General features: G+C 41.3%; 1 protein-coding gene across 1 annotated transcript in view; it reads right to left on the minus strand.

Annotated features, from left to right (window-relative positions):
• Positions 1 to 12,251: 12,251 nt before the first annotated feature.
• Positions 12,252 to 17,317, minus strand: part of KLHL36 (kelch like family member 36) — a 57,029-nt gene continuing 51,963 nt past the window's right edge. The window contains exons 2-4 of the mRNA XM_044659405.1: positions 15,747 to 16,879; positions 14,903 to 15,060; positions 12,252 to 13,048 (exon numbers count right to left, since the gene is read on the minus strand). Of these exons, the coding sequence (XP_044515340.1) occupies positions 12,493 to 13,048; positions 14,903 to 15,060; positions 15,747 to 16,879 (1,847 nt within the window). The 3' untranslated portion in view covers positions 12,252 to 12,492. The remainder of the gene's footprint in view (positions 13,049 to 14,902; positions 15,061 to 15,746; positions 16,880 to 17,317) is intronic.

A 17,317-nucleotide genomic window follows, 5' to 3' on the forward strand; every position in this document is an offset into this window, starting at 1 on the left:
GCTACCGATTTTTCTTTTGGCCTGAGTTCAGGAGACCTTGGCTCTGGTTCTACGTAGGTCAGACTAGTTCTGATTTTAAGCAAATGCCCCCATTTTTTTGGAGAATGATGACTCATAGATCTCAACAAGGAAGAGATCTCAAGAGATCACTCAGTCCACCTCAGTTATTTTTTTTAACCGTTTCCTTCCCTCTTAAAATCGATACTGTGTTTTGGTTCTAAGACTGAAGAGTGGTAAGGGCTAAGCAATGGGGGTTAAGTGACTTGCCCAGGGTCGCGTAGATAGGAAGTGTGGAACCCTGGACCTTCTGTCTATGCCTGGCTCTCTATCCATAGTGCCACCTAATTGCCCCCCAAGATGAGTTTTTTTAAAAGCCCTTACCCTTCTGTCTTAGAATCAGTACTGTATAATAGTTCCAAGGCAGAAGAGAGCAGTGAAGGTGAACCTTTTAGAGCCCGAGAGCCCAAACTGCAACCTTCATGCTGAATGTCAGCAGCCCCATTACCCCAGATAGGGGAGGGAAGAAGTGCTCCTATTGAGCTGCTGGGCAGTGGGGTAGGTGATTTGAAATATGTCCTTAGATGTGAAAGAAAGGGGGAGGGAAGCAGCCCCCTCTGGCACTAGGGGGTTCATAGGTTCAACAACACAGGGCTAGGCAATTGGGGTTAAGTGACTTGCCCAGGATCACACAGCTAGGAAGTATTTGAGGCCAGGTATGAACTCACTACCTCTCATCTCCAGACTTGGCTCTCTATCCACAAAGTTACTTAGCTGTTCCATTCCAACTCATTTTTGAATGAATCAACTTTCTAACATCCCTCCTTCCAAATGGTAATTAAATTTATGCTTCAGTAACTCCCACTGATGGGGAACTTAACAGTATGGTGTAATGAAAAGAACTGTGTCCTTTTTCTAATGGGAAAGACCTTGGATAAGGAACCTCTCTTCTCTGAACCTCAGTTTCCACATTCAGAAAATCAGAAAATAATGTTCATACTCTTTACCTCAATCCAACTCAATTCAATAAATATTTAAAGTTACAAAGACAAAAGTGAAAGTCTTTGCCTTCAAGGAGCTCATCTTCTACTGCCAGGAATCAACATCTAAACAGATAAGTCAATAGAAAAAATTTATACAAAATAAATACAAATGAATTTTAAGGGAGGAAATCAGTAATAACTGGCAGTACCAGAAAAGGCTTTATTTAGGAGATGCTACTTAAGCTGAACCCTAAAGGGAGCTATGAGTAGCAAGAGGCAGAAGAGAGGAGGGAAAACATTGCTGATATGAAAGAGGACTTGTGCAAAGGCTTTGAGGCAGAAGATGGGATATAGCATGTTAACAGTAAATAAGGGAGTAGCTGGGTGGCTCAGTGCATTGAAAGTCAGGCCTAAGGACAGGAGGACCTGGGTTCAAATGTGGCCTCAGACACTTTCTAGCTGTGTGACCCTGGGCAAGTCACTTAACCCCCATTGTCTACCACTTTTCTGTCTTTGCAACAATACACAGTATTGAAGGTAAGGGTTTAAAAAACAAATAAGCCTTTTGGATTGGGATTTGGAGGGAAGGGGAATCATTGGTCAACAGTTTGGCAAAGAGAGGTTGGAGCCAGATTCATAAGGACTTAAAGTACTAGTCAGAAGAGTTGATTTGCGAGTTTTTTTTTAAAAGCCTTTACCTTTTGTCATAGTAACAACTCGAAGACAGAAGGGCAAGGACTAGACAGAGTTAAGTGACTTGCCCAGAGTCACACAGCCAGGAAGTGTCGCAGGTCAAATCTGAACCCAGATCTTCCTGACTCTATAGCCCTGGTGCTCTATCCACTGTGCTACTTAGCTGACCCAGGAATTTGTGTTTTATTCTAGGTGCAATTGGGAGCCACGGGAACATGTTGAGCAGAGGAGTGGAATGGTGAGACCTAAGCTTTCAAACTAGTAATCTGGAGTGGAGGACAAATTGGGAGAGAGGAAAGGCTGGATTCAAGTAAGACCTACAGTCTGGGTTAGAAGTAAAAAAGACCTGAATTAGGGGGCTTGTGGTCTCTATGGAGAGAAGACAGCTGCAATCCTGACACAACTAGTATGGGAGGAATAATTCTTCCAAAGGAAAAGGTAGAAAGGTATGATGGTTAGAACGGGAGACTTGGATTTCTTTTCTTTTTTTCTTTTGAATCCTTACCTTCAGTTTTAGGATTAATACTATAAGGATTAGGTACTGGGGGTTAAGTGACTTGTCCAGGGTCACATGGCTAGCAAGTATCTAAGGCCAGGATTGAAAAAAGGACTTCCTGGATCTAGGATCCACTGAGTTATCTAGCTGGCCCCAAGGAGAGTTGGATTTCAAAGATCTGGTTTTGACCATTCAGTTATACCACTTCCTGTGTGACTTTGGAAAAGTCACATTGGTGAATTTCAATTTTATCATTGGTAAAATGGAGATAATATTGATCATATAATTAGGGCTGGAAGGGACCTTTGAGGTCATTTGATCTAACCCACTCATTTTACAGATGAGGAGACTAAAGCCCAGAGAGATAAATGACTTACCCAAAGCCACAAAGGGGAGTACTTGAGATTCAAACTCAGTTCCTCTGACTCCAATTTAGTGTTCCTTAGATAATGTAACCTGCTATATAATCAAATAATTTATAAAAATGCAATCATTGTAATTTAACTCTCCAAAGTCTCAAAGCACAACTGTAGGAAATACTGGCAGAGGAAGCTCTCACTAAACTGGATTATGGGTCTGTCATCTGAGCCCTTATCACTTAGTTCATAGAGGATCACAACTAGGTGGCTTGTGGGCAGATGAATTTTTCAAGCTCAGCAACTGGCCAGCGCCATTTGGCACGTCATAAAAGGGCAGTGATTTCTGCTCCTGGAGTGATTATCCACATTGATGAAATCGCAGTTCTTTGAAGTATTAAAATGGTATATTATATTTTATTATGCTGTGATTATATATATATAAATATATTATAAATTTTTATATAGAACAATGAAATCATTGTTCCTTGGAGTATTAAAAAGTTATTATAGTAGGCAGCTGGGTAGCTCAGTGGATTGAGAGCCAGGCCTAGGTTCAATTCTGACCTCAGACACTTCCTAGCTGTGTGACCCTGGGCAAGTCATTTGACCCCATTGCCTACCCTTACCACTCTTCTACCTTGGAGCCAATACACAGTATTGACTGCAAGATGGAAGGTAAAGGTTTAAAAAAAAAAGTTATTAAATATTTATGAGAACAAAGTAGGATAGGGAATTGATCAACAAATGAGATGCCCAAGTTCTGGAGAATGTTTTCTTTTTCTTTTTTCTTTTTAATCCTTACATTTTATTTTAGTAACAGCTCTAAGACAGAAGGGCAAGGGCTAGGCAAGCAGGGTTAAGTGACTTGTCCACAGTCATTCAGCTAGGCAGTCTCTGAGGCCAGTTTTGAACCCAGGTCTTTCTGACTCCAGACCTAGCGCTCTATCCCCTGAGCCACTTATCTGCCCCCAGGAGATATTTTAGTTTCTGAAAATAAAATCAATTCCCAAAGATAGAGAAGATTTTTTTCTTTCATAATGGTCCATGAATATGCCCAGAAAACTGGTAGTATAAATATTATCTACCACCACCCCCTCCACACACACATTATTTAACCTTTTAAGAAAGAGCACATTTTCTTTTATGGATGAAAAAACTAACAAAAAAGTAAGGTAACTTGCTGAGACTAACAGTAAAAATGGCAGAATCAGATCTTGAATTCTGGCACCAAATCTGGTACTGTTTTCACTCTGCCACTGCTGCCCAGCCTGAGAAATCAGAGGCCATAAGTAGTGTTATCCCGAATTCTTTTCTTCTCAAATCTAATCACCTTCAATTTAAACATTTAAACACATGCTTTCATTTTCGAGAATCAGAACTTGCAATCAAGGTTTTGAATGAAATTTCTAGCAGCAAATAGTAATTAGAAACACATATGTGCAAACAAATTCAGAGGCTAAGCATCCCGACATAATGGAGCACTGAACAGTAATATAATAGAGGTTTGAGAAAGGATTGCCATCCTGGGATTTGTTGTTCAGAGATTAGTATTCCCTTTCATTCCTTAGAGTGATTGGGATGATCAGGATCTTTGACCAGGAAGGTAGAATTGAGACCCACCTAGTAGTTTTGAAGAAGATAAAATGTAGATGAGTGCAGCCTAAGAGGAAGAAATGGGGACTTACATTAACTGAAAAGTAGTGACAATGGGGGAGGAGGTATCTTCAGTCCCATCTGAAGTTTAACAAACTGAGCTAAAGAGGCAGTTGCATGGGGCAATGCAATCGAGGGAAAGGAGTGAGAATAGAGGAGAAAGAGGAGGGGAGGAATCAGAGGAGGAAAAGAAGGAAGAGGGGAGGGATAGAAACAGAGAGATAGAGACAGGAAAGGAGAGAGACAGAAAGAGAAAGAAAGAAAGAAAAAGGAAGGAAGGAAGGAAGGAAGGAAGGAAGGAAGGAAAGGAAGAGAAAAAGAGAAAGAAAGAAGAAAAGAAAGAAAGTAGGAAGGAGGGAGAAAAAGTTGTCAGGTTTCTATAGGCAACCTTAGAATAAACATAAGAAATGAAAGGAGAGGTAAGATTCAGCCTTTGAAAACTTCCATCAGTCCCTCAAGAGGCAGTTTTATAGCCTTCATTTAAGGCCACTTTTATTTCTTATGCTTGTCCACTAACAATTATTGCTAAATACTCTTTCCCCCCTTTTTTAAATCTAAGCCTTTCTTGTACCCTTATTTTGCTTCATATATAAAGAAACCTGTGGTGGGCAATGAAGGCTTTCATTGTATACTTATTTAGCCCATGTTGAGAAAAAGGCCATCAAAGAAGTCAGGTATTAGCTGGAAATGCAAAATTTTGATTAGGACAGAGAACCAAACCTTCTGTGAATGTTAGGAATGTTCTTAACTGGGGGCTCTGAGCTATTGTGATTGTATTGATAACTTTTTTTCTGATAATAAACTCCATACTATAGCAGAGAAAGAAACCAAGGGGCCTGAAGGTTATTAAATTATTCCTACACTAAAATCAATCTAATTGGAGAAGGCTTGACCTAAGAAAATATCATATTTCAAACTAGGGATGAGCAAACCTCAGCCCAATGGCCAAATGCACTGGGTACCTATTTTTGTACAAAGAATGTTTTTTACATTTTTAGCAGGGCCCTGACCCCTGACCCTTGCCCTAAACCATCCCCCAAGAAGGAGACAGGCAAGACCTCAGAAAGATTTAAGCTCTATCTCTTTCTAGAATGAAGAAGAGAGTGACAGAATCAAATATTGACCTACCTAATTGGTCAACTCTACCTTCTATAGAAACACTCCTCAATGTTACAGTTGCCTAGGGAATTCAGAAATTCCCTAGAATTTAGAATTTAGAAAATGACCTAAACACTTAAGAATTCTTATTTTAAACATTCCCATCAAACAAGATAAAAGTTTGATAATCATCACACAAAAGGAGGCTACTGTTTGGGGAAAAAAATCATGTTCTAACAGGCAAGTGATTTTAATGTGTTTCAAGTATTTAATACTTTGTTATATAGTTAACTACAAAGAAAATATAGCAACATGCAGGAAATTAATCCAAACAAAAGGAGGTAAAATATGGAAAAGTTCCAAGTATGTTAAAAAAAAAAGGTACAAATACAAAAGCAATTTTTAAACCACACCCTCCCTTCCCACTTCCCCCTCCCCCACCACCAGATATGCCACTTAAGGTCCAACACAAGTCCAAAAAATTATCTAACTAGCAAATATCCTGAAAAATGTTACGGAAGTGAGTGATGGAAAAAGAGAAGCCTTGCATCTCAGTCAGTCCAAACAGCATCCATGTCACTGCTTCCACTATTAACAGAAACCAAAGCTTAAGCTTCTAGTAATTTTCAAATATTAAAGATATCTCTGTTGTTTGTTCTACCATAGACCAAGTTGGACTACCCCATGGCATGGCCCTCTTCCTCCCCACCTTCGGGATTTATGTTCTTCGAACCATTCAAAGAGAACCCTTTCTGGTGGCAGTAACTTGAGAGACCAGGGCTACCTCGAGCCCTCTATCCTAACCTTGTAAAACTAAACCAAACAAACGAAAGAAACATTTTTAAACCAAAAGATGTAGACGACGCGTCCGGGAAGTGCAAGCGAGCTTTATCTGAAGATAACGTTTATTTTCACATTACTGAGACTGAAGAAAAAGGTATGGAAGTAGATGTGTGGAGAATATGGCCATTATAAAAAGTCAGGTCCTGCATGGAGAGGTTAAACACTTATGAGAAACATGATGTACCAGTCAACTGAGCCAGAAATTTTTCCCGAGTGCCCAAGGTGCTCAAGGCACTGACCTGAGCTAGGTACTGAGGAAGTAGTTTAAAGAAACAAACTTCTCGACATAATAATATCTTACGGTAGTAGAAAAAGTCCTCTTGGCAAATCATCAACGGCCACCCAAGTGGGCGGCATTACAAAACTCAATTGCCAGGGTCCGGGCCCCTAAGATAATCATGCACTTTGCCCTGTCTGGTATCACGGGCAGGCTGCATTACACCACAATAATTAGAGCCAGGGGACAAACTGGTAGACAGTGGGGTCCAGGCAGGGATCAAAGGGTCCTCACTGCTGAGCGGCATTCCAGAGGAGAACTCAGCAGGCAATCTAGACAAGATATTAGCAAAAGGTGTTATACAAAAGTATAAAAACATTTCAAAAATTCTAAAACCTGCTGGGAAGATGCAATTTGTGCCCTGGCATCTCAGCTACTTGTGTGATGATGATTATTTTCTAGAACACAAGAGTTTCTGCTGGTGTTCTGTATGGATAACTTGTACTCCAGCAAAAAGAACAGAAAAACAAAACCCAAACCTCTCCATCTCTATCTACGGACATTCGTGATCCAGCTTAGCGAGATTTACTAAATAGCCAATCACTGCCTCTAATAGTTGTGCCCATAGCTGGGAGCTGGGTCCAAGTCCTCAAAATAGAGCTGAGAAGTTAGAAGAGCAAAGGGCTTTAAGATGCTGCTCTAGCATGAGCTGGATAACCCCCTGCACTACTGGTGGTCACAATGAAATAGGAGAGCCTACATATATATATATACACCTCACTAGCAAGATCACAGTGTAGTCTACAAAATTGGAAGGGTCATTTCTCAGAAAGTTTTGGACTGTCACTGAGATGTCACTCTATACTGATTGTAGGATTTAGAGATGAAAGAGACTACAGGGACAGCTAGGTAACTTAGTGGATAAAGAGCCACGCTTAGAAATGGAAGGTCTTGGGGTTCAAATCTGAACTCAGATATTTACTAGCTGTGTGACCCTGGGCAAGTCACGTAACCCCAATTGCTTAGCCTTTACCAATCTTCTGCTTTGGAATTGATACTTGGTGTCAATTCTAAGAGAGAAGGCAAGGGTTTATTTAATAATAATAATAAAAAAGAATGAAACTTTAGAAACTGTTTTAGTCCATGCCACAATCCTCTATGCCTGGGCTCCATCTTACAGTTGAAGAAAATGATTTTCATCAATTTTCAATGCTTTGCCCAGGATCATATTGGTAGTAAAGTAGCAGAGAATGAACTGAAATGGAAGTACTTTTGCTGCCTTATGCAATGCTCCTAAATCATACTTCCTTCTTTTGGCAAGCGTATTATTAGACAAATTATATTATTATGTATTAACCTATTGACCCCAAATATGTTCAAACTTGTATTATCATTTCCCAGTGAAAATGGACTGTGATACTTACAAAGTTTGCTTTTAAGGAAGTTGTAAGGGACAGCTGGGTAGCACGAGGCTTGGATTCAGGAGCACCCGAGTTCAAATCTGGCCTCAGACACTTCCTAGCTGTGTGACCCTGGGCAAGGCACGTAAGCCCGATTGCCCAGCCATTGTCCTTCTGTCTTAGAGCTATTACTAGGATGGAAAGTAAGAGTATAAAAAAAAAAGTCACGAATTTGCACTATCTTTAATTGAATTGAACTGAAATGTCCTTGGAACATCTCTTGTTGGTTCCAGCTTTTAGAACCGAAAATTCATAACGATTATGAGATTTGAGTTCCTGCCAAAAGTTAGAATCATCAAATTTGGTTGTTTTCTAAGCTCTTGACTTGTTTAGGTTCATGAAGGGTTCAAGAATTGGAATTAACTCTGCTTGCGCGTCAGAAAATAACACTCCGGGCTCACCATACATTTGGAATATATATTTTTTTTTAACCCTTAACTTCTGTGTATTGGCTCCTAGGTGGATAGTGGTAAGGGTGGGCAATGGGGGTCAAGTGACTCTCCCAGGGTCACACAGCTGGGAAGTGGCTGAGGCCGGATTTGAACCTAGGACCTCCCATCTCTAGGCCTGACTCTCAATCCACTGAGCTACCCAGCTGCCCCCACATTCGGAATATTTTGTGTGGCTCTTGGGCAGAATAACACCAGGGACTTTGTGCCCAACCAAAATAGTAGCTAACATTTTGGGCCTCAATGATCTCCAAGGTCCTTCTAGCTCTGAATACTATGATTGCTTTCCGAACAACTCTATTGATAGCTAAGTCCTTCTAAACAGATGAAATGGATTAATAAAAACTTTTTTTTTTTTTAAAGATTGGAGGCAGAAAGGTCTCCTCCAGGCTTTTTTTTGCACTGCATTTAAGATTTATGGAACCCTACACAACCTACGCTTGGAAGAGTCTCAGGCAGCTCTAGAAGATCATAAGTCATGGGGGTCCAATCTTTTTTTTTTTTTCCAATCTTAATTGGTAGAAGGAGGCTTCACCCTCAGAATTAGAACTCAAAGGTCCTTGATACATTAACCTATTGACCCAAAACATGTTGAAGCTTGTATTATTATGGCCCAGTGAATATGAACTTTGAAAGCATCTATCTGCTCCTGGGTTACGTTCCAATTCCTTTGTAAACAAAATAAGATGAAACATAATCATTTAGAGAATCTATAAGAGATCTGCTTGTTTTCGAAGTTCAAGGAGTGGCAAGATTCAAGAATGTGACCGAAAAATAGTCTTTCCTTGGAGATGGAAATTTCCAAAGAGGTAAGTCTGGTGAGGAACATTCATTAATGTGAAATGGCCAAGATTTTTCATATGCATGTGTTGCCTATTCTTCAAATCCAATATATATTGGAAGCTTTGTATGTTCTAGTTCCTATAGAGAAGCAGGACTCAGAAACGTTGCGAAGTAAGACTTTGAGTTCCTACTTTAAGAGGAAAAACTGAACTTAAGTGGCTGGGGATCTCAGGTTTTATTGAGGGGGACTTTTAAAAAACATAAACAAAGTATGCTTTAATACTGTCAAGGGAGATATCATGACATATTAGCCTAATGTCCCCAAAGTCCCAAATCAAAAGTTCCAAACCGAGGCTAACTAATGCACGTCACCTTTATTCTAAATAATATACCGGGTTATTAGAAGGTCATCTGGAAATAGCTAGGAGGACTGCCATAACCTTTATTTAATTCAAAGGGATGGACTGATCTCACTGGTCATACACAAGACTGAGAATAGGAGAATAGGACTTAGCCAGATATCTCCAATCTTCCAAAGCTATTCACAGATCCTAAGCTCATGGAGTTCCTCCCCTTCTTGAGCCTTTGTAAGGTGCAAAAAGTCACAGCAATAACCATGTACTTGGGGCAGCTGGGTAGCACAGTGGCTAGAGTGCCAGGACAGGAGTTGGGAGGATTTGGATTCAAATCTGATCTCAGAGACTTCCTAGCTGTGTGACCCTGGACAAGTCACTTAATTCTGATTGCCTACCTCTTCTGTCTTAGAACTGGTACTAGGACAGAAGGTAAGGGTTTTAAAAAACAAAATAATCATGGACTTGATCATAACTGAGGGAGAGATATTGAGTGTAGAAGGGAAAGGCAGGAGAAAGGGAAGGGATGGGCATTTTTGTGGTGCTTACAATGTGCTAGACAACTATGCTACTGAGGGGTCCGCAGGACCCTAAGAAAAACTGTGAGAACTGTTATCTATTTTGATACAGTCTAGAAGTCCAGTGTTAGCACCATCAGGTCCCTTTATAAGAAGGAAAGGAACTGCATAGTTGTTTTAAAAACCTGCTAAATCCTGGCTTCAGACACTTCTTAGCTGTGTGACCCTGAGCAAGTCACTTAACCCTGGATTGCCTAGCCCTCTTCTGTCTTAGAAACTCTACTAAGACTTCTGTCTTAAGGATTTTAAGAAAAACAAACAACCCTGCTAAATCACAACTGACCAGTAGAGGGCGGCAGAGCCAGGTATTGTAGGTACCATTGAGTGCCAAGATCTTGTCAGTGCCACTGGCCTCAATAGAAACAGAAGTCTAAAATGTGTTTTACAACTTCTGTAGGTAGCTATGGCAAAAATATCCATTTGAAATTTTCTAGGGCTAAGGAGGGAGATAACAGAAAATCATAATTAGGAAGAAATAAATTCATATTTTTCTTTCTTCCTTTAAAAAAAAAATCAGATTTCATGGGATGATGGGTGTACCTTCTTTGTAACTTTTAAGCTTAGAGAACTGGTCAGGGGCAATAAGCAGTTAAGTGATTTGGCCAGGGTCATCCTGATAGTATGTTTCAGTGGCAAGTCTTTCTGCCGCCAGGGCCAGCTCACTATCTATCTTGTTATATTGTCTCTTTAAGCCTTTTGCTACTATGTTTCAATAATACTCTTTTTTTAAAAAAAAAATCATGACTTTTCTTGTCTCAAGCAACTTAAGACCTTTCAAGGATGGCTACACTCTTCTTCCTCTCTTACTTGAGCCCTTAGCATCAGGACATCAGCTGTTTCAAAGGTATCAAAAATTCCTTGATTTTCTACTAACTCCCACATGAGGAATTTTGACTTAAGAGAGGTATGGAATAAAAAGCGGGTGCTAAACATTTAGTATTAGTTTATATGGAATTATAAAATCATAGATTTATTAGAGCTGCTGGGTTCTTTGGAGATCATCTAGCCCAACCCCCTCATTTTAAGAAGATGCAACAGGGGCAGCTGAGTGGCACAGTAGATATGAGTACCAGGTCTCAAATCAGGAGGGTGTGGGTTCAAATTTAGTTCAAATTTGGCCTCAGCTACTTCCTAGTTCTGGGACCTTAGCCCTGATTGCCTAATCCTTGCCCTTCTTTCTTAGAGAGAAGGTAAAAGTTAAAATAATAACAAGAATACAAATTTAAAAATGAAATAACTGAGGATACAGAGAAATTACATGACCTGTCCAGAGTTAGAAAGCTAGAGGATGTCAGAGCCAGTAAGTGACATGCCTTCTCTATAGAAAGTGCAAAGTATTCATTTAGCAGTTTATATTAGAACCTCTGGTCAGTCTTTCAAGACCAATTTATGTATGAAAAAATAAGGTTGGTTGTGACATTTACCAAAATTTTCAGAGAAAGGAATGTAGGTTATGTTAACTCAATATATTAGAAACACAAGGAATTTAATGAGTCAGGGATGCAGTTGGTGAATGAAAATATAAATAAGGACTTAATCTATTCATCACACCTGTTTGTTTTTTGTTTTTTTGTGTTTTTTTTTCCCAAATGATTCCTTATTATCACCTCAGAGTCCAAGGTGATGGCATTAGAAAGTTGTGATAACTAATACATACCGGTGATTGGATACTCTTAGATATTATTCAAATGTATTAAGAACCTCTAAGGCAGGGGTAGCTAGATGGTTCAGGGGATTGAGAGCCAGGGCAAGAGAAGGGAGGTTCTAGGTTCAAATGTGTCCTCAGAACCTTTTTAGCTGTGTGACCCTGGGAAAGTAACTTAACCCCCATGACCTAGCTCTTACCACTCTTTTCTTGGAATCCATACACAGTATTGATTCTAAGATGGAAGGTAAAGGTTTAAAAAAAAAAAAAAAAGAACCTATAAGGCATAGTGTGGTAAGATCACCGACAACAATGTCACCCCCTATGATTTTGTTGTCTGTAAAGTTCTACTACAGGGCAATTCCTCCAGGAGGAAACGAGTCTAGATGAGTATCCAGACCAAAAGGCAACAGACCCAAATTCTAGTCCCAGATCTGCTACTAAGCTGTGATGTGAAAATGGGAGAGTCACCACCTCTCTTTGGGCCTCAGTCGCGTCATTGGTAAAATGGGGATTAGATGACCTCTAGGGACCCTTCCACATCTATACTCTTACTGTTCTTATTGTTTACTTATTCTGTAAAAATAATAAGCTACAGTATTACATATATCTTTTACAAATTGTTATTAATTGTTGTGGAATAACCGGTAACATAAAAGTGATAAGTTGTAGCTAAATGTTACCTAATATACATTTCTAACTTAAAACTGTAATAGCACTTTTCACTCTTGTGACTCACTAAACTGTGCCTGAGGATTCTGCCCCAAGTTCCAGATGTCTTAGCATCTGGGCTTCTGTCTCCAAAGTGCTAGGAAAAAAAAATTGCCATTAAATAAGACATTCATGGAGATGACAGTTATCAAGAATAGGGTCATCCCAGCTCAGTCATCGACCTCGATCTTGATGCCTCTTAGTTTTCGGTTTTTTTTTTTTGTCTTCTGGTCTGGGCTTCAGGGCGCAAACACAGGCAGAGACTCCTGCGATGGCTTTAGGGAGGTCAGTCCCTTTGATCCACTTGTTCTTTTCCCGGTCGTACACCTGTACTGTTTTGGAGAAGGTGGTGTCTTCCCAGCTGTAGCCCCCAAGGATATAGATCTTCCCTTCCCACACGGCCACACCAGACTCACTGTTGGCCTGCAGCAAAGGAGACACTCGTGTCCACTGGTTACACTGGGGACTGTAAGATTCCACACTCAGGATGTCAAAGCGTTCCATGGATTCGATATTGTCGTCGCTGCCTCCGATGGAGTAGATGCTGTCCTCCAAGCTGCACATACTGTGCCAACCTCGGGCCGTGATCATCGGCCTCTTCTCTTCCCACACATCGGTACGGTGGTCATAGCAGAGGAGATTCTTCCGATAAGGGCCAATTTGGTAATCGTGTCCTCCAGAGATATAAACAAAGTCTTTATAGATGGTGCCTGCGTGGCCATATGTAAATCTAGAAATGGAGAGAAGTCAAGATAAATACTCTTAGCACCAACCTTATGATGGAATGGAAAACACACCCAACGTGGAATCAGGTGTCCTGGGGCCGCCATCATCTACTGTCCCCTAGATTTCTTACCTTGAGGGTATCTTTGATGCCTTCCTCTCATTTCCAATCAGTTATACCAAGTCAAATTTTGTCCCTTTTCATCGATTAGTGTGACTATGAGCAAGTCAGGAAATGTAAAGCTAAAAAGAGCTTGGAAACTAATTTAATCCAATCTCATTAAATTTCAGAGAAGGAAATTAAGACACAAAGAGGTTGTGTAATTAAAAAAAAAAAAAAGAAACCCAAACCTTTATCTTCTGTCTTAGAACCAATACTAAGAAATGGTTTCAATGCAGAAGAGTGGCAATGGATAGGCAACTGGGGTTAAATGACTTCCCCAGGGTCACAGAGCTAGGAAGAGTCTGAGACCATAGTTGAACCCAGGACCTCTCATCTCCAGACCTAGCTTTCTATCCACTGTACCACCTAGCTGTCCATTCCCCGCCTTGTCCTAAGCAGCTAATTCTCCATCTTCCGTGAGGTGCCACCCCCAAAGTTATATAACTTAAGCACAATCACACAGTAGGGCAGAGTAGATTGAAAACTAGTCTTAAAGTCAGGAAGACCCAGGTTCAAGTCCGACTTCTGACATAGACTGGCCCTGTGACCCTGAGTGAGTAATTTAACCTCTTAGTGCCTCAGACAACACAACGACAACATAGTTAGAATTTACCTAGAGCCTTAAGGTTTGCAAAGCACTTTACATGTCCTCTCATTTGATCCAAGAATCAAGTTGAATGGTAGGTACTAATGAGTACTGGTGGAGGAAGTTTCCTCACTGGGAATTTCTTTTCCAATGAAATGGGAAAACCAGTGCAAAAATTAATAATAATTGACATTTACATAACACTTTCAGGTTTCAGAAGGGCTCTGAATAGATTATTTCATGTAAATTTCACATTAATCCTATGAACTCAATGGATAGAGCACCAGGCCTAGAGTTGGGAGGACCTGGGTTCAAATAGGGTCTCAGAAACTTCCTTTCTGTGTGACCCTAACCCCTTTTGCCTAGCCCTTGATTGCCGTTCTATTTTATTTTATTTTATTTTTAAACCCTTACCTTCCATCTTGGGAGTCAATACTGTGTATTGGCTCCAAGGCAGAAGAGTGGTAAAGGTAGGCAATGGGGATCAAGTGACTTGCCCAGGGTCACACAGCTGGGAAGTGTCTGAGGTCAAATTTGAACCTAGGACCTCCCGTCTCTAGGTCTAGCTCTTAATCCACTGAGCTACCCAGCTGCCCCCTTGCCCTTCTATTTCAGAATTGTTACTAATACAGAAAGTAAAAATTAATAATAATCCTATAAATAAGGTATGATAGGGATCATTTTCCTAGTTTTACAGATGAAGAAACTGGGGCTTAGCCAGGTTACAGTGATCATACCTCTAAAAACTGTGAGAGGATAAATCTGAGTAATGGTTCAGTGGATTGAGAACCATTTAAAAATAAATCTGAGAGAAAGCTTCCTGATCATAGCATCCTTAGCCAGGAGGCAACTTCATCTTTGTAGAAGTTCACATTGGAGGGGCAGCTGGGTAGCTCAGTGGATTGAGAGTCAGGCCTAGAGATGGGAGGTCCTAGGTTCAAATCCTGCCTCAGACACTTCCCAGCTGTGTGACCCTGGGCAAGTCACTTGACCCTCATTGCTCACCCTTACCAGTCTTCCGCCTAGGAGCCAATACACAGAAGTTAAGGGTTTAAAAAAAAAAAAAAAAAAAGAAGTTCACATTGGAGTCTTAAACTGAGAATAAAACTTACCTTGGCAAACCTGCCACATAAGACCAGGAATCGTTCTTCGGGCTATATGCTTCCACGGAAGAAAGTGCCCCGTTTTCGTTTCTCCCACCTACAGCTACCAGCATGTCTGAAATGGAGGCCAGGTAGAAATCCACTCGACGCTGGTTCATGGAAGCCACCTGCAAAAAAGTCACAGAAACTCACATACCCATCAAGGACTCAGAGGGAGACTCAACACCTGGGGATTTCCCACAGCAGCAACAACTGACATTTATGTAGCCATTTAGGATTTGCAAACTTTACAACCACCCCATAAGCATTATAGATATTATTAAAAAATTTTTTTCCATGAATAAAAATTTATTTTTTCTCCCTGCCTTTGAGAAAAGAAAAAGAAAACTCTTGCAACAAATATAATCAGGGATAGCTAAGTGTCTCAGGGGATGGAGAGCCAGGTCTAGCAATGGGCTTAAAGCTAAGAAGTATATAAGGTCAGATTTGAACCCAGAACCTCCTCCTGTCTCCTTGCGGGGCTCTCTATCTCCGGAGCCACCTGGCTGCTCCTTGCACAGAGTCTTGAAGGAAATCAGAGAAGCTAGGCATTAGAGGTAAGAAAAAAGAGCGAGGTATGGGGGAGAGGAGACAGTCAGTACAATGCTGAGATGGAGTTATGGGTGAGGGACAGCAAGTAAGACAGGAGAATCTAGATGGGAAAATGGAAGATTTGGTTCCATTAGTAACTGCCCAGACTCTGGTTTTCTAGCCAAGAAGAAAAGGAATTAAACAAAATAACATCCTATAAGGACTAAAGAAGAAAAGAATCCCTACGGAAAGAGAAAGAAGACCAAACTGGCTTTAATCTCACCTTTATCCACTGGTTCCAGCGGGGATCATATCTATAGAGAAGATTTGAGGCCGCGTCCCCTCCATTGTCCCTCGAGAAGCTGCCTCCTGCTATAAAAATGAAGCCCCCCAACACAGCCACGCAGTGGTGGCTCCTCCGGGCCGGGAGAGGTGTCTCCATGACCCACTGGTCATTTTTGGCATCCAGAAAGCACGTGTCATCACTGAGCTCCAGGCAGCGCTCTGACACCTCCCCACCCACGAACAGGAGCCGCTCCTCATTGGTTCGCAGGGACGTGCGTTTGTTCTGCAGCACCGGCTGGGCAGCGACGTTATTGTGGTAGGCAACAGCTTCCTCGATGAAGCCCTCGCAGTTCGCCTCCTTGGGCAACAGTGAGCAGACGGCAGGCTTGACCCGGTGCAGGAGGTCACTCTTGGGGATCAGTGGGAAATGGATGTTTTCTAGCACCTGGAAGGCATCTGCCTCCCGCTCAGGATACTGGGTCAGCCACTGGAGGGCTGCCTGGAGCAGGTCATGCTCACACTCTCTCTGGACCAGGCTGCTGCCCAGGTACTGGCAGAGTTTCTGGAGGGAAACGTTCTGCAGAAAGTCTGGGGTGAAGGACAATGTCCCAAAGTTACGCAGGATGAAGGAGTCGATGTAAGAGTCCAGGCGCTTCAGACTGTAGATGGATGCTAATTCTTGCAGGTACAAATAATTCTCCTCGCTCACCTCATTTTCCAGATACTCACAGCAGAAATCAACCACCTTCCAGATCTGCAGAAGGTGAGCGGTCTCTAAGACATAGTCGATGTTCCCACCATCTAAAGAAAGCTCGCTGCCATAGAGAAAGTCAATGACGGTTCGGAGGCCAATGTAGGAGGCTCCAACCAGTTCCACTTCCTTCTGGTAGGCTTCACGCATACCAATGGTGAACATGGAGTTGAAGTAGTCGCTGCATACAGCCAGGAGATTCCGGTGGGCCGGGACTCTCTGTTCATCGGCAACTAATACTATGTCGCAGAAGAGACCTCGGTGCCTCTGCTCATTCAGTCTCTGGAGCACCATGTTGGGATGGTCAACCCATCTGTAGACCTGAAGCAAACAGATCACATCAGAGCTCTCCTTCCTAGTGGAGTGGGAAGAACATTGTGCTGGGAAAGCAAGATCTAGAATCCTAACAACTCTGTGGCCCTTACTTCAGACAAAAGGTCACTGAGAGTGGGCACCACATTTTTTTAAGCACTTAAAATATTTTTATTGATGTTTTTCATTTTTTTACATCATATTAAATTTTTTTTAAAGCCTTACCTTCTGTCTTGGAACCAATACTTTGGTAGAGAGAGGTTTAAGGGCTAGTCAATAGGAGTTAAGTAACTTGTCCAGGGTGACACAGCTACGAAGTGGCTGGGGTCAGATTTGAACCCAAGACTTCCCATCTCTAAACCAGGCTCTCTATCCACTTAACCACCTGGCTGCCCCTCTCTTATTTTTTCTTTTTTATTTATTTAATTTTTCTATCTATCTATCATCTATCTATCTATCTATCTATCTATCTATCTATCTATCTATCTATCTATCTATCTACATTT

The sequence above is a fragment of the Gracilinanus agilis genome, chromosome 2 (genome assembly GCF_016433145.1).
Source record: "Gracilinanus agilis isolate LMUSP501 chromosome 2, AgileGrace, whole genome shotgun sequence".
Taxonomy (NCBI): domain Eukaryota; kingdom Metazoa; phylum Chordata; class Mammalia; order Didelphimorphia; family Didelphidae; genus Gracilinanus; species Gracilinanus agilis.